Consider the following 25,340-nt stretch of genomic DNA (forward strand, 5'->3'; position numbering starts at 1 on the left):
GCTACTGCAATTCAAGAGAAACACATGAGTAACTCTGTTCTGCTGCCCCGAGAATAAAGGCTCCTTACGCTGGGACTGGGACACCACTTTGGCGCGGCTGCGGCCCCGGGTGTCGGCAGGCGTGGAGGTGATGCTGGTGGCGCTGCCAGAGCTCTGCCTCCGGGTGCGGATCCGGCCTGCAGGGATGCAAACACAAGCACACTGTTAGCAAGGCTCTCACAAAGGCAGCAGCAGCGTCTAACACGCTATGCACACAATTAGCCAGGGTACAAAAGAAATTTACTGGGAGAGGCAACAGCTTTTATTAGGCTGGCTGAGATGCAGGGGAGGGAGTGGAAACAGCCACAGCCCATAGTCCAAAGCCTTCTTTGCTTTCTGTAATGCTATCAGCCAGTTTAATTAAAAAATATTACCTCTCCATAGCCTTTGCTCCTGTTCTATAGTAGCTTCTTAACAAAGGATCTACAACAAAAAAATTCAAGCCTCCTAAATGCAGCTTCCTGTATCAAATTATTACTTTCTGACAAGGTGATCACCCTTCCAGAGACAGGTGTGACAGATGCCCTCCCAAATTCCATCGCTGGGATTTCCAACTAGCTGTCTGGTGCTTTATATCCTGCTCCACCTGCACAGGCTGGCAGGCACTCCTGCGACAGTCTGTCAACACAGCCTGACCACACTTTTATTTCAGGCTCATTGAATTTTCCCTGCTGTTTACAGGTCCCTCATATTTATCCAAGATCAGTGCAACTTTACTTGTAATGGAGAGCCCTATTTAACATAATCAGTGTTGAGGAAAATAGATTCTGTGTGCCTTCTCTTTATTTAAGCAGAGAATGGATATAAAGTCTCAAAGTGTTCTCAGTCCTTGTTCTATCCTTTCCTCATGGAAAAGCCACTGAAATTTGAGCTAGGAAAGCTTACAGGGTCATCAGTTCATCCCCTTCCTGGGGTACGGTTGTTTCCTACAGAATGCTCTTTCCAGTGCTATGCTTCAATTATCTGTCTCTAGTTAATGGGAAAGAAATGATAATTAAGAGTAACACAAAGAAAGCCTCCATCAATACTTTTCCACATGTCAGTTCTTAGCCAAGACTGAAGTTCTTTTGTCAGGACTCATGCCAGCACTATCCTGCATTCAGAGGATGACTTCCAGTCTCAGGCACAATAATGAAAGGAAAAAACCCACAGCAGGTAAGAGATGTCTAGACAACTGCACCCACTGGTTATAGATAGTCATCTCCTGCCCTCTGTCTCCACCATAAGCATACAGAGATATATGAACAGGGAAACACACACACTTCCCACCCAAAAAAACACATGCAGGACAAGACAATGGCAGGCAGCCCAGACAGAGCGGTTGGGAGCTATGTTCCTTCTCTGAGCTCTCAAAATATTCATAACATGGTCTGAAAGCTTCTGCTAGACCCAAAGTGACAAGGAGATGCCTAACTTTGAGAAGAAAGGGCAAATTTGTTTGCAAGGAAAAAAGCCTACAAGACAGCTCTACTTGAAACCTCTCCACCAGCACCTAGCTTTAAAAGAGCTGAGTAGGCAAAGTACAGGGAAGTACATTCAAACAAGTATTTATAGACAAGGAAGGAATCATCAGCAGAAAACTGGGAAAACACAAACAAAACTTTTTTACCACTGTCTCAACTGAACAAGCTCTGAGCACACCCCTGTGGGTCCAACTGCCCTAAAACTGGCTGCTGATGTCTTCTTCACCACAAGCAAGGCTGCAGATTCCTCTGCTCTAGGGCATTCTTGCCCCTTACAAAGGGTCAGCCTGATGCACTGCCAGAGGCAAGCTCTAGAGCTCTCTGCCAGCCAGATCCCACCCCGTGCAAGCTTGGCACAGCTCCACAAAGGTGAGCAGAGCCACCCTGTCAATTGTTAATGAGGTGGACCCAAAGCCTGACACAGGCTCCAAGGCAGGCAGGCAGACATCGCACTCCTCTCAGAAACCTCAAGGCTTCCCTTCACTTCTGTCAGGAAGGCATCACAGTAAGACAAGAATTTAAACCTGACCATCTTAGGAACCAGCAATGGAATTCATTTACATCCCTCCAGAAGGCCATTGGGAGGCCTTGGCATTGCAGAAAGTCCTAGGGGGAAATCAAGTTGAAATTCAACACTACACACAGTAACAGGCAGTACTGGAAGACACATTTAGTGATGTGCATGGGCCAAGAATGGGTGAGAAGGGACTGATGTCTCCTCTTACACAAAGGCCACTTAAGACCCACAAAATTTTCTGGATTTTTCTGCATCTACAAAATTTGGGGTGTTTTTTCCCCCCTTTCTTGTATCTTCATCAGCAGGTGACTAAGAAGGGGAAAACAGGGATAAGATGTGTGACTTTTCCAACTTAAGACAAACCAAGTCTAAAATAATATATAAAGTGAAACTGAGACTAGCTTCTGAAACCATTTCTAGGGGCTTAAAAAATTAAACAGAACTAATGCAAACTTAATTAACATGTGATTATCAACAGGACTGGAAGAAGAAAATTCAGACCTATTTTGAAACCCCTGAGGGCTAGCGGACAGATTCCTACAAATTTCAGCAGTTTGTAAATGAATGAACAAATGTCCAGAAACAAAATTCTGCTTCCTTTAGGACTGGTACATTTGCACACTGATTTAGGCCTATTGGGTGTCAGAGAGAACCCTGTGAGAGGAGTTGTTCTTCCACAGTAAGAACAGAGTCCAAACACTGATACAGATTTTCCCATCCTTCAAAAAATGCTGACAAGCATTTGAACTAACACTGCATTGGACTTGCATTGTGCAAATAGATTTTTAATATATATTATACCAAGTACAATATGCATATATAGTAGTTAATCCATACAACACAAATGTGGCTTCTACACTCCCCAGGAATTTCATTTGAAAACAAAAATCTGCATTCACATCCAAGAGTTATTTGCACATAGGACCATGTGTGTGGCTTTATCTCTATCATTCTAACCCAGACAGAAAAACTCATTTCAAGCAGAACTGGAAATATAATATCAAGTAAGCTATTTAGAATGTTTCTTGTTCTTAAATTCAAGCAAACACCTCCCCTCCCAAAACTTCTTTGCTTTCAAGTGGGTTTGTTTCCATATCTAGTTCAAACTACAGATGTAGCAATCCATATTTCACAACCATTATTTTTCTGCTGCTTTTAAAAGTATTTCTGCATTCTAACAACAGCACAGCAAAGGAACAGATAAAGACTGCCCCAACATGGTTTCCAAAAACCATGAAACTATTTCCATAAAAAAGCCCTTGATCTAAATTTGACATGTGACACACTGTTGTTGGTACAGAAAAGATTTTGAAAGATTCCATATAAACGTGTTGTGTTAAGAAACCATTTCTGGATTTTTAGGAGATTTTGGTTTTATTTTTTAAAGTTATTGTCGTTATTAGAACAATGGTTCAGAATCAACCCTGAAATGTCTAACAAATGCCTAAACCTAGAAGGGTTTTTTTGTTTTGTTTTTTTCAGAAGAGGAACAAATTAAGGAAGATTCTGTGATAACATTTGTGCTTTACAAGAGGCTTCACCTGGCAGTGAGGTTGAGTCCTCTGGATGGATACTGCAGCATCCCCACCCCCAGTGCACAGAACAGCCAAAGGCTTTGTGACACTCAGTCTGCATGACACTGAAGAAAATGGTTTTCAAATAGTCTAGAAATGGTATGCAACAGCCTCACAACTCACTTTAATGAATTCCATGCAGTGAACAGGGACACCTACAACCATACAAGTTATACATGGACACATTGGGGCAATGATGGTCTCTCCAGGGATCACATTCATGCATTTATGTTACTCAGCACTGGGGGTTTTGCCCCACTTGGAGAAAAACATTCCTGAAAGAGCCTCTAGCCCTAGCTGTGTCACTGCTAAATAACACATGGACATGGGAGACACACAGAGATCAATTAAAAACATAGATAATATTTAAAGAACTTTTTACAACTTCCATCAGAATGGTTTCTATACATATTTAGCAATTCTCCAATGTTAAAAAGACCTGACTCTGCACAATGATCTTCCCTGAGAGGCACTTGATCCTTATTGGAAACCATCAGGCTGTGCTGCCTCAGGGTTTTACACGAGATCTCCCTCCAAAGCAGAGGGCTCAGTGAACACTTCACCCTACACAAACAAACACAGCCAAATCAACTCAGCAGTTGCAAAGGGATGGAGCAAGAAAAGCAAAAAACCTGCTACCTGAGCAATTTTGTGTAAGGTACCACTGTCAGTCATGACTTTGAATCAAGCCTCACTCTTAAGGATAAGGGAGAGCTTTAAGGCAGAGTAGAAAACAGGAATGATGATTTCTTTCAACTTGTGTTACTCCTAAAGCCTTTGATAATGCACTCAAGGTGGACACCTGAGACTAAGTTATCTGAAAACTGCAACAAGCCCCATTTTATTGCCTTTCTGGTGAGTACTCAAAACCATTAAAAATTTTGCCCCTGACTGCAAACTGTTGATTTTGTTTTGAGCTTGCCTGTCGCAGGTCAAACCAGCATTTATGCTTTCCCTTTTGGAGAACGGCTTTGTCTGAAGGGCTTGACTTCATGCTTGCTTTGTAAAAAAGGTAACACAAATGCTCTGAACCATTCTAATAATGAAAGTATTATGCAGCCTTTTAAAATATTACTTGAAAAGCTGTTTCATGATAAAATATGCAGAAACTTTTCTAATGTTTTCCTTTTAATCAGGTATAACAAACAAGGCACAAGGGTCACCTCCCTAGCACTAGCTGTGAAGATCAAGACTGTAAAGGTTTATCTCTTTCTGTGTGTAAAGCTCTTAATGCAGTTCAGAAGATCCCCATTCATGAGAGTCTGGGCAATCAAGGCACATCTGTGCACTGCATGAAGACCTGCCCAAGGCTCACTGGAATACAGACTCACCTACCTTTCCATAAGGAGGTGCATTCCTACAGCATTTGCCAATTGTTGGGATGTCACAACTTCAAACCAAAGGACTGATACTCAGCTCTTAGCTGGCATTCTTGCACAGGCATCACCTACTCTATCTTGCTCCTTTGTTTGAGCTGCCTGACTCCAAACCAAACTGTGAGGAGAACCAAGGGCAAAGCAGAAGGGAATGGCCAAGTCTACACAATGCTGGCAGCCAGCTGAGGGGAATGAGCAGGATTTTACAATGTAGCTACAGAAAGCCATGATGGGAACCAGACCGCAGATTTAATGTCAAGCTGAACCACACAAAATAACAGAGGAATTTTCTCTTAAATTACTTACTGGTGACCTGCAAAAAACCCAAAACAAACCACAGGAGCACAAATGTAGATGACATTTCCGCTTTATGTTCTGTTTCCTTCTGTTTCCAGAGCAAGAGGATGTTTTTTTTAACCCCACCCTCTTAATTTTTACATTTATGTCAAGAATACAAAGTTCTATCTTCCCTGCAGTTCCTGACTCAATTTGCAGGATCACAGAGTTGGCAGAAGACCTTACTCAGTTTCATTATTGAGTGAAGGACACTCAATCCTGAATAAAGGGTTTTTTGCCTCAACTACCTCAAAGGAAAAAGATGAAGAGTTTCAAACAATGATTAAACTAATTCTTGAAGTACTCTAGCTACTATAGTGTACTGAGTTTTAATTCTCCCTGATCCTCGTCATCAAAGAAGAGAGAATCCTACAGCAAAAAGAAGGGATAAGACTTAGTATCTAAAACAGAGGGGATAGCAAACTCAGTTTCTGAAAGTTCATCTCAATCTTCCCTGCCCCAAGCAACTTGCAGGTTTCTATTACAGATTTTTACCAAATTCAATCTGTTCCTAATGTAACTGAATTGAAAACAGTAACCAAATAAAACTCCCACCCTTTTGTATCATGACAATAAAGTATTTAATAAACTAAAAATAGATGTATTGCACAGGACAGCTGTTGTAACAGGCCTCTGCAAACATTATTACAGCCAAGGAGAGGATTGAAAGCTGGTATTTCTTGTAAAACATTAAACCCTCAACATTTCAAATGTAGGTCAAAAATAGATAGGTTTGAGAATTAAGACAAAAAAAGAGAAGAGTCAACAATTAAAAAAAAAAGGAAGAATAAAAGAGATCAGTTATTACAGCAACTTGGAATTTTCATCTAACTCATGACTGATTTAGAAATACAGGTTTCAGGTCAACTTCATATTCCTTATCACTGACAGATCACAAAGCACAAATACTTCCTGCTCAAGATGAGATGTAGCTCCTCTCTCAACACTAAGTACCATTTCCAAAAATGGTACAGACCTTTTCTTCCAAATAATAAATCAATGCGTCACTAACAGTAAAGAAAATAACACAGATGTCACAACAGCACAGTGGCACTTTTCAGACCACCACATCCAAATACAAGCAGCCATCAAAGATATGAGCACAGTCCCACAAGACAGTAATAGATCCCTTGAAAAGAGACTTGCACTGGGGAAAAAAAGGCTTTGCTGCAGAGCGTGGTATCTCCATTCTGTGTAGAAAACATTTTTGTTTCCAACTCCTGTCTAGCTCAGAAAAAGTAATTTCCCAGTGATCTTTTTTTGCTGAAGAAATAAGAAATAAAGAACAAGTTTTGACAATGAGCCAGAAAAACAGACTGGGATCCTTCCCAAACTTGCAGGCTCAGTGCTCTAGTATAAAAAGCCTTTCCTCCAACTGTCTTTGGTGTAAGCCATCTCACTCAGACAGTTAACAACAAAAAGAGAGAGGTCAGGTTTAAAGAGGTTGACTAAATATTCCTTCCCTAGAGATCATTGTTTACTGTCCTCATTTTTCTGCCATGTGATCATCTCATTCAATTCTCTCACTGCCCAGTCTCTTCCCGAAAGCATTTGGCAGTTGTGACCTGAGCTTTGGATGGAAAAACACAGCAAACCTTTACACATCAAGGAGAAAAGAAATCACAAGCCTTGTATTGTTTGGGAGTTTTTTGGGGTTTTTTTTTTGGTTGAGGTTTTTTTTAGTCCATACACAGGTCACCTTGAACCAAAAGCAGAGCTTTAAATAGAGAAACCCACATAACGTAGTGACCAGAGTCATAAAAGCAGACTAATGGTTTTTAGCAGGGAGGAGCTCAAAGAGAAAGTGAAGAATACCCCATGGCATCAAAATGAGCAGGACAACCATGCAACACTTCATGCAGGTCACCAGTGAATATGGATGAGAACCAGGTAACACTTTGAGAACAGAGACCAGGTAGGGCAGTACGACTGTGGACACACCTCAGTTACACACAGACTGCTTACCCTCGGCTTTACTGGTTGTACCATCTTTAGGCAAATTAAAGAAAAGTAAGGACAGGGTTAATAGGGAAAAATCAGTAACATCAACAGAAGTGGGCACTATATATTAGCTAAATAAATATGAAAAAAAAAATTAATACAATTAAAGAAATGAAAAAAGTTGGACCAAGCAGCAAATCAAACCTTAATGTATCGGAAAAAAACACTTGCAGGCTTTCCCTCCTGCAACAACCAACCTTTGCCCAACTCCATTTTCATTGTTTGCCCCTTCATTTTTCTCATGGGAATGTGCAGGTGATAAATGTCCCTACTAGTTAAAAAGGAAGCAGGATCCTTCAGGAGCAGCCATGCTTGCATCACTTAAGAGTGAATTTGCTACTTTTCTCCTAGAGCCTGGTTAAAGAACAAGACTGACACTGGATTCAGTCTCTAAGCTTCAAGGACCAAGTCAGCTCTAAGTAGATACTTCCTCCCCCTTCATTCTTCCTTATGAAATAAGACTGCTTGAAGCCAGTGTAGCCACTGAAGCCAGAGTGCAGCACAACTCAACAGTGACTGCATCTGTAAGCCCACCATCATGGGATCAACTTCACGTTCTGTAATTACACTTCCACTGGAATGTATCTGCATCTTGAACCAAATAAGAACAGTTTAAATCAGAGTAAGAATTCAACTTCTGAACTGAATACAGCCAACACACCTAAGCCAAGGTAAAGCATTTCAGATGTGAAAGAAACCTGTCTGAAAATCGAATCCATAAAAATCATCCCTATATAATTCACCACTTACTTTTTAACAGGTTAAAGAGCAAATCTCCTACATTAAAAGAAGAAACTCCTCAACCCTTCTCAGTGAAGACAATGTACACAGCTTAAAACAAGAGCACAGACCCCTGAGTTTCCTCCCTATTGTAAAGGTAGATCGATGACAAATCTGGGATTAGATTAGTGTGAAACCAGCAGAATGAGGAAGGAGCTCAGATGATCAGCTCTGCTCACAACTGAGATGAAGCTCAGCAAATACAATGTCAATCTCTGCCTTGCATTTCCTCCTCTGTGACTCCCTCGATGGCAACTCCAGGAGAGAAAGATCCAATGCAAAGTTTGTTTTAAGAAACCCTGAGACACCTGAAGGAGATACACAATGCTCTGAGGGAATAATGTGGCATGTGCCTATAATCAAAGAGTCAGCTTAAGGAGCAGATACTTATGTCCTGTCTGATGGCATGGCAAGGCTGACCTCCTCTTAGCTTCTCCATCTTTCTCCTTTGTGAAACGGAAAGGAAGCAAACTCAACTAAGATATACTATTCAAAGCATAAAACAATGGAAAAGCAGTTTCAGGAAAGGAGAGAATGAAAAGAAGGAAAAGAGACAGGGGAACATGTCAAAAGGAATTGAGTAGCATTGTCCTCAATCTGTGAGACGCAGATTATTACACAATTCAAAACTGTTGCTTCAAGTCAGTTCAGCTGTATATTTTTTTTCCTTAATCCCAAAGGGCAAGAGATCACACACTGATCCTGGAGAGCTGGTAACTATCTCAGAGGCACGTTCTTCTAGTCAGAGTTTATTATTCCAATAAAACTGCGAGGCACTAAAGGAAGCTAACTGCAATTGTAGAACAGCAGATTTACCTAGTGATGCGTATGACCCTGGGGGCAAGGCTGCAGCAGAACTGAAGGGGGTGGATGCTCCAGCAGACGTCACTTTTGACTTGGCACTAGCTGCTGCATTCACATCGACGTCACTGCGGGATCGCTGCAGAGATCCTGGTGTTGACACAGATTTTGTACTTACTGTAGATGCTGCAGATGGGAGTGGGAGATCCAGAATAAAGAAGATTAATTTTTTGAGCTGTGTGCTTCAAAGAGCCTGACAAGCAGTTTAAAGTACTATTTTTAACACTCCCTGCTGGCACTGAAATACCTCAACTAAGAATGCTTTATCAGGGCAATGTGGGCTTCCCCACGCTGCCTGCAAAGATATTTCATCAATGCTGCCCTGGATACTACCTCTAAGAACTTTATCAAGTTCTATAAGCTTAAATGATAAGATAAAAAGACTGTCAGGCCAGTAAAAAGAAATTTCTAACAGAGTATAGATGGGAAAGTTCAACCACAGTACCCATCACTGGCACGTGAGAGTTGCTGGCCAAAACAGACCTGCAGGTCCTTCAGTCCAGGTTCTAATAACTTCCTTCCCAACACCTCATCTTCTCATGAGGATCGTTGTTCCCATCACTTGTTGATGCTCACCCTCTTAAGCATGAAGCTTGACTACTCAGCTGCAAGCAAACATGCATTTGTGTGCACAGTCAAGTAGGTTACACAACAACATCTCCTTGAATCAAAGGTCTCAGTAGTTACAGACAAACCAGCCAGAACCCAACCTTGGTCAGGTGTAGAAGGCAGCTTATCATTTACAAACAAAGTTTTGTCTATTATATTCTATATTAAATGTATTATTTAGATTATTGTCTGCATTTACATAGGACAGAAAAGCTGTACCTAAATATTCCATCTGATAAGAAAAACAGATTAGCAATGAGATGGAAATTAACACTGTAGGACTTGTGTGCAGACACCTCCAGTAAGTGCTGAAACCACAGAGTATAAATAACAAAAATTGTAAAACCGAAGGCACTATTAGACTATGTAGCTGCATGTCTTAGCATCAGCAGCAGTTTATTCAAAGCATACCTTGGCTACAATTTTCAAGGCTTTTTAGGCTTCCTTTCAGGTGTAAGAAATTATTGATTTACTAACTTATTTTAAAAGCATTATTTTATCAGCAGCTGATGCACAGAATATGGTGTAAATTCCAAAAGTAATTAAGATTTCTACATTCTGAGCTACTGTTTTTTACAGAGCAGTAAACAGTGATCAAAGCTGGTTTTTGATTATCACAATGTCACACTTCCTCAGCAACACCTAAGCACATTTTCCAGCTCCTGTTCTCACCTCTTGATGTTGTACTTCCAGTAGGACTTCTTTTGGCAGAGAGTGGACGGCTGGAAGTTAATATAAACATTTATTAAAACAAAACTTATATCTCAGTCACTAAGATCAGTACAATTCTGTTCCATCAGCACACAATTAAGCTAATAGGAAATTATTTATATGCAGGAATAAACTACAAAGCTTGTTGTTTAAGAATGCAGCACCACCACGAAATTATTTATAAAAGCAGTAAAAAATAAATTAGTACTCACATTATTTGTGCAAAAAAAAGAATTTTTAAGAACACTTTTTGTAGATTTAAAATTTACACCAGTAAGTTATGGGTATTTTTCATACAGGTCATATGCTTAAACCACACACATTTGGAGTCTAAGTTGATTGTATATCTGAGAGTAGATAAAATACATACATTCAACATAGGAGTGACATAAGTTACAACTCAAGTTTAATTTACTCATTTTTTTTCTTTTATCTGGAAAGAGACAGACTTACACCTCTAGGCTTAATGCTAAAGGCAGAACTTCAATCTAAGAACTGTTTTAAGCACCTGAAAGGAATAACTAACAGTATCTGCTGAGCACAAATAACTTCCTAGAAAATTATCTATGGAGTCAAAATAATGATTATATTTTAAAGCCAGTACAGGGTTTTGTTGTTCATACAGTGTTGGATAAAAACAAACAAACAAATAAATAAACAAACATATCTATTTTGGAGTAACAAGTGTAGAGTCCAAATAATGACCAGATGAGCCAAAGCAATGTGATGGCTCCCTTCAGTTCAATGCAGAGGCAGTGACACAAAGCCTTACTTGAGACTCTCCTGGGAGCTGGACGAGGAGCGATCCGACTGTGGCAGGGACACGATGCTGTCAGAGTTCTTCAGGTGGGACTGCAGGGCCTTCTGGTAGGAAGACTCCAAGGTGTGGTACAAATGCTCTGCCTCTCGGCTGAAGTGACTGTGGAAACCCCAGTAGCACCTGGAATGAGGCACAGCACTGTGAACACACCCTGGTCACGCTTTAGGGGCTGTGGCACAAAGGCACAGCCAGAGCCCTTCCCACTATACCCCCATCAGTGGGGCCAATGCCCAGCCATTTCCAAGCACCTACTGCCCTGACACATTTAAGACAAACAACTTTTTCAACCACTGTGTTGCTCAAACAGCTGCACAAAGACAAACCAAATAAAAGAACCATTTGCTGCATTTGTTGTAAAAGCAGGAGTAGCCAACAAAGCTGCATTAGGGAAGAAGCCCTCGTCCCCCCAGCTGTCTACTGCACACGGGAGACTGCAGGCCCACCAGACTGACACTAGTTTGGGACTGGGTGTGCAGCAGCTACTTCAAAACCTGTCAAAGGCCGAACACACATGAATGGGCCTGATTCAGGAAAGCACCAGTTGCTGTTTCCTTCCTTAAGTTTAACCAACAGGTCCCCAAGAATGCTGCAGACACATGTCTCTGCACTGAGCTGAGGATGCTGCCTGTCTTTTTGGAAAAAAAAAACAAAAAAACAAACCAACAAGAAAAAGGAAAGAGATGCTCACATGCACTTCAAATCAGTGCCATGATGAAAATAAAAGAGCATTTTAAGATGAGGGAAGAATTCCTCTATGGTCCAAACCTCCTGGCTGATGGCTAAACACCATTCACTCTTGAGGCACAAAGGAGATGAAGACTCTCAGTACTTTTCAAGAGGCAACTAATGGGCAGTTCAAGAGTAAGATCATCAGATCAAATGAATCAAGAATTGTTTGTGTGTGACAGCCAGTCCTCAGAGAAGCCACATGCACTCTCACATCACTGAAGAAAACAAATTTCTGTCTCACAATCAGCCACACTACTATTGAATAAACATGGGAAGAGAGAATTAAGCATGCTCTCTGAAGTCCCATGCCATTCTCCTTGCTGTCTATTCAGCTTAACTAGTCACCCACTGTGAAGTCTCAGTGACTACTGTAATTTTCAGTGATGGACATGCTGCCTCTCAAAAGGATTTAAGCATCCTACTGTGAAACACCACTGCTTAAAACACAGCATTTAGATGAATAAAATTTATTATTCGTTGTTTTTATGTTTTACACTATCCTCTTTCTGCAGAAAAACGTTCCTGTAGTTCTGTTCAGAAAAGCAGGACCCTGGTACACAGCACACTACTGTAAGTATGATCATATTGATGGAAATGCATAAGATCTTCAAAAGAATAAAATCAATTGCAAATATTAAAATTTCCTATAGATATACACAATTTTTTTTCACTGTCATAAAATACTACCTTAATTTAGGATACCATTTAGCAGTGTACTAGCACAAGGACTTTGATTTCAAGAGTAGCAAATAACAATAGAATAGGCTACTCCAGTGGGATGGGACCTATAAGAGACATCTAGTCCAGCTGTCTGACCAATTCAGAACTGACCAAAAGTTGAAGTGTGTTGTCAAGGACATTGTCCAAGTGCCCCTGAAACAAGTTTCTGTAGGAACCCTGTTCAGTGTTTGACCCCTCTCTTGGTAGAGGAATGTTTCCTGATGTCCAGCCAGAACTTCTCCTGTCAGAGTTTCAAAGCATTCCCACCTGTCTATCACCAGATCACAGGAAGAAAGGATCAGCACCTCCCTCTCTGTTTCCCCTCCTCAAGGAACTGTACAGAATGGTCACCCCTCAGCCTCTCTTTTTTCCACCAACTGGGTAGTCAGGAGAATGTATCTTCACTGGATTTTTGTCTCAATCATCACTGACTCACAAAACAGGGGCAAAGAAGGAGAGGAAGAAGAGACACCAACAACAGCTTCCACTTACTTTCTTGCCTCTATCCTGGCTTCAGAGTCTGCGTCATGAATTCCCTTCTTTATTGTTTCAGCCAACACTGATATGTGTCTGAAATAAGAAAGAAAATATTATCCGGCAGTTCAAAAAGATGTGGCACACTTATAAAGAAATTACTAATTTGATTTTGCCTTGGTTTCTGAGAACAAACAGTTCACCACATCCTTTCATTTCCATCAAGGATCTTTTCTGTCCTTTATTTATTTATTCTTACAAGTCAGTTTTATTTCATCCACACTGCTGTCTAGGAAACAGCAAGCAGCATCCTTCATAGACATTTACTTAGCTATCCAAACTGCCTGGATTCTAGAACAGTCTCCTAAGGCCTAAATAGTCTTGTGCAGTCTAGGGCTAAGGAATTGTGTCCCAGTCTCTCTTTGCACAATTACTTCAACTGGTCACTAGTCTAAAGTAATTTAGAAGTCTCAGAAGGTCCTGATAAGACATGCAGCAGATTTTACCTCATCATCTCACTTCAGGGTGCAAAAGGAAAAAAAAATTCTTAAACAAAAGTTATTGAGTTCAGAGATTTGCTCAGCCAGGTTTTCCAAGGCTGGCATAGGAGACATACCCACCAAACTCTGAGAGAACTACAGAACAAACAATGTGTGTACATATGTGCCTCTTTTGGATGACAAAAACATCTCTACTACAGCTACCTAATATGGTCTTCTCTCCTAATGATCCTTTCTCCAGAATGACCCAGGAAATTATCTCCTCCTCTCCAGATAAATAGGACAGAACAAACCCACTGGTATTCATTCAGAACTTACCTTTCTAAGGAGTGTGTTTGCCACTCCTGCAACAGCAAGTCTAAAAATTCAAAGCAGCGCCTGAGAGGAGAGAGAAGAAAGAGAAGAAATGCTGAGTTTAAGTTAATTGGGGCACACTGGCTTTGCCATAGCTGACTCTGAACAACACCAAGGTTTGCTTAGGAAACGTTTTGGGACATCAAAATTCAGTGTTGGCCCCAATAAAAAATATCAACAGCTCTAAAACAACATTAATAAACAGTCAGAAGTATTAATTGGAGGCAGCTTGCTATAGAGAAGCCTGAAGAGAGGAACTGCCATAAAACAATCCTGGAAGCTTCCTTTTTCAATAAACAGGATAAGTCGCAGGAGATTGACACTGATACTCTGTACCTCTTAGTCCAGGCTTCACACAGAAACCTCACAGCTAGCCTCATGTGGGGACAGACCTTTCCAACTTTGATCTCCTTTCCTCACTTCAAGACTCGTAAGGCACAAGTGTGCTGAAATGTGCTCAAGGTTTGTCACCAAATACAACCACAAAGCCCTTCCTTTTGTCTATCTCAAAGAGAGCCAGTTAATGCATAAGGAGGAGACAAGAGTCTCCCAGTGAGGTAGTTGGCTGAAGCATGTAGATGCCAAGTGCAGAAAGGATCATTAGACCACTCAGTCCAGCTTCCCTTCCACATGATGCTTTCATGTAAGACTGATTTACTGGCTCAAAGAAAAGAAGCCACGGTAACAACAAGCAGTGGGGAAGAGGAACGTGTCAGTAAAAATGCCAAAATAATACGTTGTTATAACAACATGCAAGGACAACAATTAGTTTAAAAAACATTTCTTCTTGTGGAAAAATGCCTTTTCCTCTCTGCAGTGATGCAGTTTACACAGGATAGCTGACTTTTAATCTGAAGTCAAATCATGGAGAAGAATGAGATTCATGTTATAATAAGTAAGTGTGTTTTCAACCCTTTTCACAAATAACAACAAACGCATTCACATTTTCAGAAAACATCTATTTACTACTAAAAAGCAGTAAATGCAAACTCAATTCTCACCTTCTAACTGCAACAGACTTGGAGGTACAATTACTGGTTATGATGGGTATTAACCGAGGGATGTGCGTGTGCTGGAAGTAAAGAAAAAAGAACAGGAAGAAATCTTTACATAGCAATTCCATAGAATGAAAGACCATCTCTTCAGCCATCTGAGCTCAGTATTCAGATCCTTACTGTTGCTCAATACTTAAAAACAGAACTGCTAGATAAAGGAACACTAACAGATATAGGCAGACTTTTAATATCAAAAATATTTTACAATTTATCAGCTAAAATACCTTTAATAAGTACTTGATTTTCTTCTTAATGACACTCTCTAGAGTCAAGTAGCTGAAGTCACTGCAGGAGGATCTGAACTGCCAATGGTGACAATTTTAGAGACATTAGGCTACCTACAGCTTACCCAATGAATCACTAGGCAGGAGTCACCACTGTGAACTAAGACTTTTGAGAAACACGGACTGTCTGTGAGGTATTTTAGAGCATAATTAAGAGGATGAATCTGTGCTGCAAGGCTGGTCTAACATCCTTTCAAAGAAAAATGTTTGCTCAGCTCTTAGAGAGATGGAAATATCTCTCCCTGCAAAAAGAAACATTTCCCCTACTATTTTGGCAGAGCTCAACAAGCATCATCTGCACAAGGCTGCAGAACATCTGCAACAGCCAAGCCCAGCACTATCAGAAAAGTAGATTAGGCATTAATCTCATTTTTATTGCAGCAGCATCCATATTTCATCAGAAACACTGCAGTGTTTGGAATTTATAACACTGTTCTCTTTTGATGTATACTTACTCGAATGATTAATCTAACTGCTACAACACCAGAAGTGGCCATGACTTTGGCACTATTGGGAATTAGATTAAAAATTGTTGGCATGATGGCTTCTGCCCCATGGTCAAACTTGTTTCCCAGAACTGATGACAAATGTCTGAAAAACAGAATGAAGTCATGCTGGTAAGTGAGCTGAAGATAAAGCAAGTCAGACTTGTACGGAACATGTGATATAAGCACATCTGACATCTCAATCTTTGCAACTGTCACCTCCTCTCCAACTCCAAAGGACAGATAACATCATGTTTCAAAAAACAGTTCCTTTCATTTCAAACTTGTGTCCTATATTCATCTGAACCCTGAGAAACAGTAACATCAGCATAAAATAAAGTAATTAGCACAGCTAAAAATTTATTATCAAACAAATGGGATCAAGGTGATAGAATATTTTTGTTATTTTATACTTTATATTACAACTTCTCTAAAGCTCCCTATTTAAAAAAAATGTCAGAAACACTGCAGCACACTTTTTCTTGAAGTATTTCACAAAGGACAGACCATCAGAAATAAAAACGAGCTCAATCTGAACCAGAAGAAAACATAAACATTTCCAGCTTTAGTGTTCAATGCTTCCCTACTTGTGCATGAAGGCATGCTCATTCATTCCGTGCATCCCCCATCAGCATTGTTTAGTACTCAGGAACACAGGTTGGCAAAATTACAATTAGTGGCCTACATGATGGGGTTTGAAACAGATGCAGAAAAACCATGTTCTAGCTTTAACTATACAGCACTAGCTGCATCTTAACTGTGTTTTAACCAATGCCTGATCCTTTTCTTCTACATCCCGTTTCAAACACACAGAAAATAAACTCACCCCAAGGTGATACAAGCCTCTCTGACAACTTGAGAGCGCAGGTCTTTAGCAGATAATTTAAATGCTCCATCCAAAAGTCTTAAATGCTGGAAGAAGTTATCATATTCTGCAGCTCCAGCCAAAAGTAAGGAGCGGATCTTTTTCAACTGTTAGGAGCATAAAAGAAATCAGTGACTGTTAATGAGCAGCAAATAAAAGGACAGCTCAAGACCAATAGCTGGTTCCAGGTTTTGTGTGCAATTATTCACCTACATGCATTGAGGAAATTGATTCTTCTTGATGTCCAAGTAATTTTATTATTTCCTATCTTATATTCAACCCATGGTTAGTTAACATACTAAGTAGAATAAGCTAAACATCCTTGCTAACTTAGAGAAATCCAGAAGTGCTGCATTCAGCAATTCAAATTGTACAGTTAATAACCCAAACAATATTTTTTTTAAACTAAAAGGTATCTTAAACTAACCTTTTTGTTCCCTTATTTACAGCAGCTTCTAATGTTTAGGTAATCTCACAGCTGACTCTTGTGTTAAAAAGATATCTAGACCTAAAGGGCACAGTTCACACTCTGGTCTGGGTAATAATGACAGACCCAGAATGTGTCCATTGACTTCATTAAAACAGTTATCTGGCTCTAGCAGAAGGGGAACCTTGACCCCATCAAAATGGGAAATTTCCTATTAATATTACAGGGACCACCATCTCATCCTACAGACAATCCTCTGACACCTTCTCAGGCCCTCCCGTGCACCAGTGCATCTGCACATGGGCTCGATTTCAGCTCCCTGTTACTCAGTACAGAAATAAAATTAAACAGAAGTAAGCTGAATCAGCCCAGTCTGCCACTCAGATCTGTAATTCAGGGTTTGACAGACATGGCAAAGCTGCTAAACCAGTGATGAAAATCTACTGTGTAGACAAGACTGCATCTATTTGTATCATGAAAACACAGCTCACCTCAGTAAATAGTATATGGTCTTGACATGCATATAACACCCAATTTTCCACTTCCACACTCCCACACTCATATTTATTTATTCAAAACTTAAGTGTGTAGATTCTTGCTGAATTATTTTACACCTCCCTTTTGCAGAAGTATAAATAAATTCTCTGTAAGCAAAGTAATTTTCTGCCTTATCAGGTAAGTTTTAAGATATTCTGAGTAAGACTAGACATTTTGATGTTAGAACCTGCTAGCAAATTTGTAGCTTTGAACCTGGATTTGCTGCACAACTTCCAGTTCAACCTGATGCTGTCTCAACAGACTCTTGTATAACACATAGCAATTTCCTTCACAAATGTGGCTTAAATTCAGTCTGAAAAGGAAACATTTCTCACAAGTCTGGGGGAACATAACAAGTGCTCACCACTAAAACTACATTCCAGCCTTAGTCTGAGGTTTTCTCAGTACCCTCAGTGGGATTAAGCTCAGTGTAGAAAAAGCTTCTATTAATAGAGATGCTATCTAAATTCACAACTTACCGCAGAAACTCTCTGTTCCCAGTCATGTTTATCATCTGACAGTATCTCTCTGATCTTGTTTATGGATTCCTCGAGATCCCGGCTGGAATAAATCTACAAATTGAAATACAGAGTAGCACTGTAATGCAGGATTTACTCCATAAAATCAGATCACTTCCCAACTACATTCTTATGTCCTTTGCACCTCAATGCTTAAACATCATGTGCTAGCCTTGGACACAACTGGCTTTGCACAATGCAGAGACTTTACACCCATTGTCTGCAACTAAAAACTTAGCAATTATCACAAGATGATTAAAGGATCATATTACATGATTTTAGTATAGTTTCACAATTTTAAGCAGCATTTCTGCAGCTACTAGTGGCTATATTAGTCAAAACCTACAGAAGATCATGAGTAGACACATGTGCTTTTCAGCTGTCCCAAATATAAAGGTCCAGTGAAGGAGAGGGGATACATGATGCATCTCAGCCATCCAGCCAAATCAGCAAACATGCATGGTCCAGTTGTCACACTCACAACAGCAGTGATCCCTGAGACACAAGTCACCTTTACAGCTTTCAGTTCCCAGAGGGTTTCACATAAACTACTAGCACACCCCACCATTTAAAACCTGCCTGCCTTCAACTTCTAACCTGCTTCCCCCTGAAGATTTGCCAACATCACAATGAAGCACAATTTAACATTGATTAGCATGAGATCCTATATCCACCTTCTGCTTTTTAGTACAGCATGGTTTAACAGTTAACTCTACTTACCTGAACTGTTGGGACATCTTCAAATGCCTTAATGAAGTCTTCTTCATCCACAGCACCTGCCCCCTCTTTGGCTGCTGACACACAAATGAAAAAGCCTTTTCAATCTTGTTATCAACAAGAGAATCAATTAAGAAACCACCAGCTATCAAGGCACTTAATCAGGAGAAAGTTCACTACCCATGCAGCCTGGGAGTGCTGCAGATGTAATGAAAGCAGAGGCAGGGAAATTCAATGCCAGGCACTGGTGAGACATTCATGGCATCCTTCAACTCACAGGCACACAGGGCACATTAGGGAAGTCATTACAGTAGTCACTCAACAGTTAGGGGACACAGTCTGAAAGATGAAAGGGAATACTTACTTTAATTATATGGGAGACTTTATTTTAAAGGATTTAATCCCATCTATAATAGATGAAGGTGGAGATCTGACAGGTGCACAAACAGACGAACAATAAGGAAGATAAACAGTCTCTGGAATACTAATCAGATTAGAGACTGCCTGATATAGGGAACTTTCTCCCTTTCCCTAGGACACATAGAGAATTAGAGCTACATGTAGAATAAGTGCTAACATTCAGAATGACTGATCAGTGTCCTTTTTGCACCTTCATTACCAGAAATGCCCAAAGGTCTTAAAAGAAAGCTAGTGTGTCAGGTTTAGACTGCAAGGGCTGAAGTGTGGCTATTTAGCTTATGTAGCTATAAGCAGCCTCAGTTCAGATATAGTTGAAACTACAAAGGCAAAAATCTACACACTGGAGCACCAACATGATTTACTCATAGCCCTCAGTGCATAACTACACAAGTGCAACCTCTCACAAAATGCAAAATAAATTATGGGGATGTGGGGATTGCTTGGAGATTCATCCTACCAGACTCTAGTTGTGGCATGCAGAGAACACAAGACATAGTGACTGCATAAGGAAAAATTTGTTACTGGATTCTGGGGGCCAGTCTGGGAGCGCATGCAAGAAGCTCAGTATGAACACTGTAAATACTTCACAGGCACATCAATTTACACAGGCTATTGGCTTACTTGAAGACTTGGAGCCCAGAGGTGCAGAGCCAAGCCTGCGGGTAGTGCCCATCCCAACTCTGCGTGAGTTTGCAGGGGCCTTTGAAGATGTAGAGGAGCTGGCTGAGGAAGGTCTGTTCCCATCCACAGAGTCTTCATCATCAAAAATTTTATCTGTCAAAAAACCCACATTCATCTTACACATGTAAGACCAACAAAGCAAAGGGATGTCACAAGGAACATGACTGTGTTATGGCAAACATGCTACGTTTTCCAGCCTGCTCTGCCAGCTCCCATCTCAGCAGTGTCCTCATGCTAAAATCCAGTTAGCCGTGGAATGCCACCAGCTCACTGAACCCAATCCTTCACTACTGCAGCCACTATGTCATAAACCATTCAATAAATGCATTCAGATGAAAAGAATGAACTTCAAATCTACAGCAAAAAGATGCAAGCCCCAGAAAATACTTGGGGTGTTGACAGTCTGCAGCTCTCACGTTTATGTCTACAATAACTCTTTTGACACAGACTGTAGTGAAACTAAGACCACAAGCAAGTCCAAGATCCAGCAGCAACTGCCTGCACCAGACCAAGGATAAACAGTCAATCATCAAGGATAAACAGGAAAGTTCATATGGTAACATCCATGTTGTTTATGAACCACAGACCAATCTGGAGCTACAAATCCCCTTTAACTCTTTAAATTAAGACTGGAGATTCCTTACAAAGAAATACAAAAAGTTTCCTCAAATTCATGAAAACATAATTATAAGGTGCATCAAACCTTACATAACCTTCTGTGTACATCCAACCTCAGCCTCTACCACCAAATGTGAACATAAATTAACTAAAAATGTATTACATTCTCAGTCAAGGTTACTTCAATTCCAAAGTACTGCTTATATTGCAATTTTACACAGATTAGCTAATTCACTTGAAAAAATAGCCTTAGGTTGAAAGGTGACAAAGCAGTTGGGCAGCTGATATAGATGGAACACGTAATTATTGAGGCCAGAAAGCCAGCTCAGCCCCCATCACTCAGCATCTCCACAGGAACACTTCATTCAAGATTTGAGATCAGCTTCATGCCCATCCCTCTCCAGCAGCCCAAGGTAGACACACACTCTCTGCCAGATTAGCAACATTTCCTTTACAATTTTCACTTGGCAAAAAGTCAAGCAGGTGCTTTAATCCATCCCTGCTCAGGAAAGCATCTGGGAACATCTAGTAACAAATACAGGCTCCTAGTGAGACACTAATGAGTGAAATTTAATACAGGCTGAGCTTTCTGAAAGTAAAAAAATAACTTGATAACAGTACAGGCATATTCTTGGGGAGGCAAAAGAACAGGAAGAAAAGCCTGTTTTGTTCTCAGCTCAACCACCTTCAGTTTTCTCTGCCCTAAGTGGCACTGGCTTATTAGCAGCTGGACACAGGAGAACTATCACAGATCATCTAAAAACCTACACCCCCCATTTTGATATGCAGCAGTGCACATGATGCCATACTCCAGTCACAACTCAATACTGACATGGCAGCTACAAAAAAGCATCCCAAAAGTGAAAAAAGGTGGACAAGGACATCTCTTCATTTTGATATTTAAGATGTCTTGAAATATGGGAAAGGGCTAGGGGGAAAAAAACAACTCTAAAGGAAAGGGGTAAAATAATAACTGTTGTTCTATTACTGTTATTGTACTGTTGTTCAGGAAAAAGTGAACATGGCAAAAGTGAAAAGAATATAGATAAATAGATAAATTTCAGGTCACAGAGCTGAAGAGAATATAAACCACAATTAGGATGTGGGCTGTCTCTTTAACACGGTGCCTGAAGGCAGCCATGGAGACCGTGCTATCTCCCTATTGACACCACTCTTGTTCTGACACACGTAATTCAAAACTAATTTGAAAAGAGCTCAGGGAACAATCATGACAATGATTAAAGGATTAGAAAATATGTTTTTAATTCAATTAAATGAAAATTCTCTGCAAGAGATTGTTTAGTCTAGCCAGATTCCTAATAAGTTGCTTATGTTCTGTGTTAACACAGCTACTGAAGATTTATTAACACAGTTTTCCAGTGTGACTTATTAATATTGTTTCTTACCTAACAGAAAAATATACAACAAGGCAACTGGCTAGAGGTTTAAAAACAAATTAAATTCTGAGTTGCCTTTTTTTTTCCTCTCTTCCCCCTTGCTCCCCCCTTCATTTTCTGCAATAATCACAGGGCTGACCCTCTGTGAGGTTAGGAGGTGCATCACCCAGTGAATTCTACCACAGGCAGTTCTTAAAGAAGCAAAACTGAATTTTTTTCCCCCCAAAAGACACAGTCTAGTTCAAAGAGGAATTATTTCAAAAACACTACTTGGTGTGAGTTGCACCAAGGTCAGGGCAGATCAAAATAGGCTTTAAAATGTGTAATCTCTGAAGCCTCTAGGACAAGGTTTAAGTGATTCAGAAAGACTTGGACAGCCATTCAGTCCAAAAACTTCAAGCAAAACTTGTTCAAGGTGCAATTGTTTCAAAAGCTCCTATATAAATATTTAATAAACTATTATTTGACATGTGTGTATTAACAGCCAGGAGAAAATCAGTCATATTAGAAACAAAAGGTACTTTTACTAGTTCATAGCCTCTTCCATCAGGTAATAAAATTCTCCATCAGCTGCATTTCAGACTATCTGGATGCAGCCTTAGTTAACTCACTTCCTCTTCTATATGCATTTTTAAAGCCTCAGCCCGCTGAAGGGAGAAGAGGGTGTGGTTTCCTATTTCATATAATAAATCAAAACTAAAAAAAAATCCAGATATTAAAGGCATTGCACTCCTGTAGTATTTTAGCAACTAAGTAAGACTATAATTTCTTTCTAAAACAGGCTTTTCTGAGCATTAGCAAAAAACACAACACTCGAAAAATCAAACCAGCCCACCCACAGTTCTGGGGATGACTGGATTGCAATCGCATCTTCCTGCTCATTAAGTCTGCAAACTAAGCATCACATATTTATCAAACCAGAAAACCCCTTCAACAACCCAACAGCATTTTCTCATCTGAGCAGTGCAGAATGACAGCACCACGTTCAGAACTGCACATCAAGTCTGCCCGAGCACGTGTGCAGAACAGAAAGAGAAACAAAGAACAGAAAGGAACCTGGACACGGGAGTACAGAAAAGAATAGAAAACCAAGCTACTATACATTATTGTTACAAATCCCTTTTTTTTCTTTGCCACCCATTGATTCCTGCTCATAATAATCATTTGAACTGGGATCATATTTTTCATCATATCTGCAAATGGCAAATTCAGCAAGGGTGTAACTCTCAGGACGCCAGCTGAGGTGCACTGAAGCAGGATCAGTGCCCCACTCTAACATTAAATAACCATTGACATTCTCCCATCCCAAGACACCCCCAGGGCTCTTTTATAAGGACCTTACAGTACTCTCTGTCAAAGACATGCCCTTATAAAAGAGGCCTTTGTCTGCTCGCCACTCTGCTGTCTCAGAGACAGAAAGACAATCTGCTTTACGTTTTTCAATTCCTTTACATTATTTAAGAAGAAGAGAAAATTGCTTACAAGTACATATCCTTCTGCAAATAAGCTTCCTCAACATTCCTTCATATTTTCCATAGCGTGCCCAGATGTAAGAGTGCTTCACGGAGCGCCGCGGCTTTCAGTCCACAACATAATCAATCATTGCCCCTCGGATTCATTAAGCATGCTGTCTTCACACGTGGATTTAAACAGCCATGGCCTCTGTCCTCTCTCTCTCTACGGCTGCAGATCGGCACAATTCTTATTAGCAACACCCATTTCAGCCTAGCAAACTTGGGTTCACTTCTAAGGAGGAAATTCCCTACTAGTGAGGGGAAGCCAGGACAAATAATCCGGGATGAAGATGAGCTGAGCGTGCCTGGCTCGGCTGCCTTGCACTAGGAGCCAGCCTGACTTTATCCCCTGGGAAGCGCTAACAGGAGCATCTCAACAGCTGTCATCATTTGTCCATGACGAATAAATTTAGTCATTATTCATTTTTAAAACGTAACCCCTTCAGGTCTGGCCAAGGTGAAAAGTGGGGAGAAGAGGCTGCTACTCAGAAACCATGGTAAACAAGGGCCAGCACTTCCCTTGCCTGCACCACCAGCCTGGGACCTTTTAAAGCAGAGCCTCAAATGTCCTTTCCAATGAAAAAAGAAGTTTTCTGGCGTTTAAAAACTTTAGGATGTCAGATTCAAATATTTTAGTTATTTGTTTGTAAGCTTTAGAGAAGACAGACACTCTGTAGTGATGACAGACTGGGAAGAGAGCTTTCCATCACATCTGTTCCTCACAAAGATGCTCCACTACGGTCCTCAGATTTGACTCTGTAAAGGACTAAACTTGTGCTGGGCCCACTGTGCCCACTCATCATCTGTTCCATTTCCAACATCAGAGCAGCTGAAACAGGGAGGATGGGTACCTCTTGCATGAATCACCTGCAATACTCTCAGAACAATCCCACTTTTGGGTGCAGATGGAAGTGGACACCACCAGAGGAGCTTGCCTCCCACCATTCCTATGGCATGCTCCACCAGGAGCACACAGGTAGCTGCTAAAGCTGACAAACATTACAGCACTTCCAGATTCCATGCTCAATCCCCACTAGGTGGGCAAAGCCCAGCTCCCTGAAGATCTGAGAGCCCTTTACAAGCCAAGAACACACACCAGCAAAACTAGCAATGCCAAAGGAAACAGGGTGTGTTCCTCTTTAATCCTTTCTGCCAGGCACAACTCCACGAGCACTGGACCATATTTTTGAGACAGACACCCCTTTGACATCTCAGCTCATGCCCTCCCCCCAGGGCAGCATCTGGCACCCCCATCCCCAGCTGTGACTTCTGTTGTCACCCTCTGTTGGGTGTCCAAGTGAGACAGCTTCAGCTGAGGTTAGAAGCCTTTTCGCATTAGCACACATGAAATCCAGGCATGGGTTAGCTGCAAGGCTGTCCAACTCCAACATAGGTGCTGTAGAAAATGAGTTTATAAACCCACTAAAGATAAAGAGACATGCATACGGTCCTCAGCAAGATTAAGTGTTTAAAAACACAGGAGTGGCAGCTACAGGCAGGAGTCCATGGGCACAGCACATCATTAAGGTTTCCTGCTTGGCCATCTCCCAGTGTCCCAGCTGCTCTCCCTGGCTACAGACACAGCAGCTCCTTCCCACCCTCCACACCAGGCAGTGTTTTGCACCTAAAAAGCCACTCACTGGGCCTCAGTGACCCTGGTCAGTCCTGCCAATGCCACCTGCCCCTCTCCCTCCCATCATATCCAGTTATCCCAGTTTAACCCAATCACCAGCTCCAGTCCCAGCCCACCCCTGCTGCTGCCTTCTGGCACCATGTGCTGAACCACCTCATCTCCTTCACAACTGGCTTTGGAGTCCCAAAAACCTGGCTTCAGCATGAACTGCTCCAGGGGCTGAACAATGACAAGGACATGCATATCACCCAGAACCTTGGCTTTTTTTCTCTTATCTCACATATATCACCCTATTTAAACTACAATCCACATCATTATGGGTGGG

General features: G+C 40.9%; 1 protein-coding gene across 1 annotated transcript in view; it reads right to left on the reverse strand.

Moving 5' to 3' along the window:
- The window catches only part of CLASP1 (cytoplasmic linker associated protein 1), a 171,113-nt gene that overhangs the window by 70,305 nt on the left and 75,468 nt on the right, over window positions 1-25,340 (reverse strand). The window contains exons 9-20 of the mRNA XM_059476504.1: window positions 19,794-19,946; window positions 18,756-18,829; window positions 17,997-18,089; window positions 16,515-16,660; window positions 15,659-15,794; window positions 14,866-14,936; window positions 13,829-13,888; window positions 13,029-13,106; window positions 11,040-11,207; window positions 10,229-10,278; window positions 8,903-9,073; window positions 69-176 (exon numbers count right to left, since the gene is read on the reverse strand). Coding sequence (XP_059332487.1) covers window positions 69-176; window positions 8,903-9,073; window positions 10,229-10,278; window positions 11,040-11,207; window positions 13,029-13,106; window positions 13,829-13,888; window positions 14,866-14,936; window positions 15,659-15,794; window positions 16,515-16,660; window positions 17,997-18,089; window positions 18,756-18,829; window positions 19,794-19,946 — 1,308 coding nt within the window. The remainder of the gene's footprint in view (window positions 1-68; window positions 177-8,902; window positions 9,074-10,228; window positions 10,279-11,039; window positions 11,208-13,028; window positions 13,107-13,828; window positions 13,889-14,865; window positions 14,937-15,658; window positions 15,795-16,514; window positions 16,661-17,996; window positions 18,090-18,755; window positions 18,830-19,793; window positions 19,947-25,340) is intronic.

The sequence above is a fragment of the Ammospiza nelsoni genome, chromosome 7, assembly GCF_027579445.1.
Source record: "Ammospiza nelsoni isolate bAmmNel1 chromosome 7, bAmmNel1.pri, whole genome shotgun sequence".
Taxonomy (NCBI): domain Eukaryota; kingdom Metazoa; phylum Chordata; class Aves; order Passeriformes; family Passerellidae; genus Ammospiza; species Ammospiza nelsoni.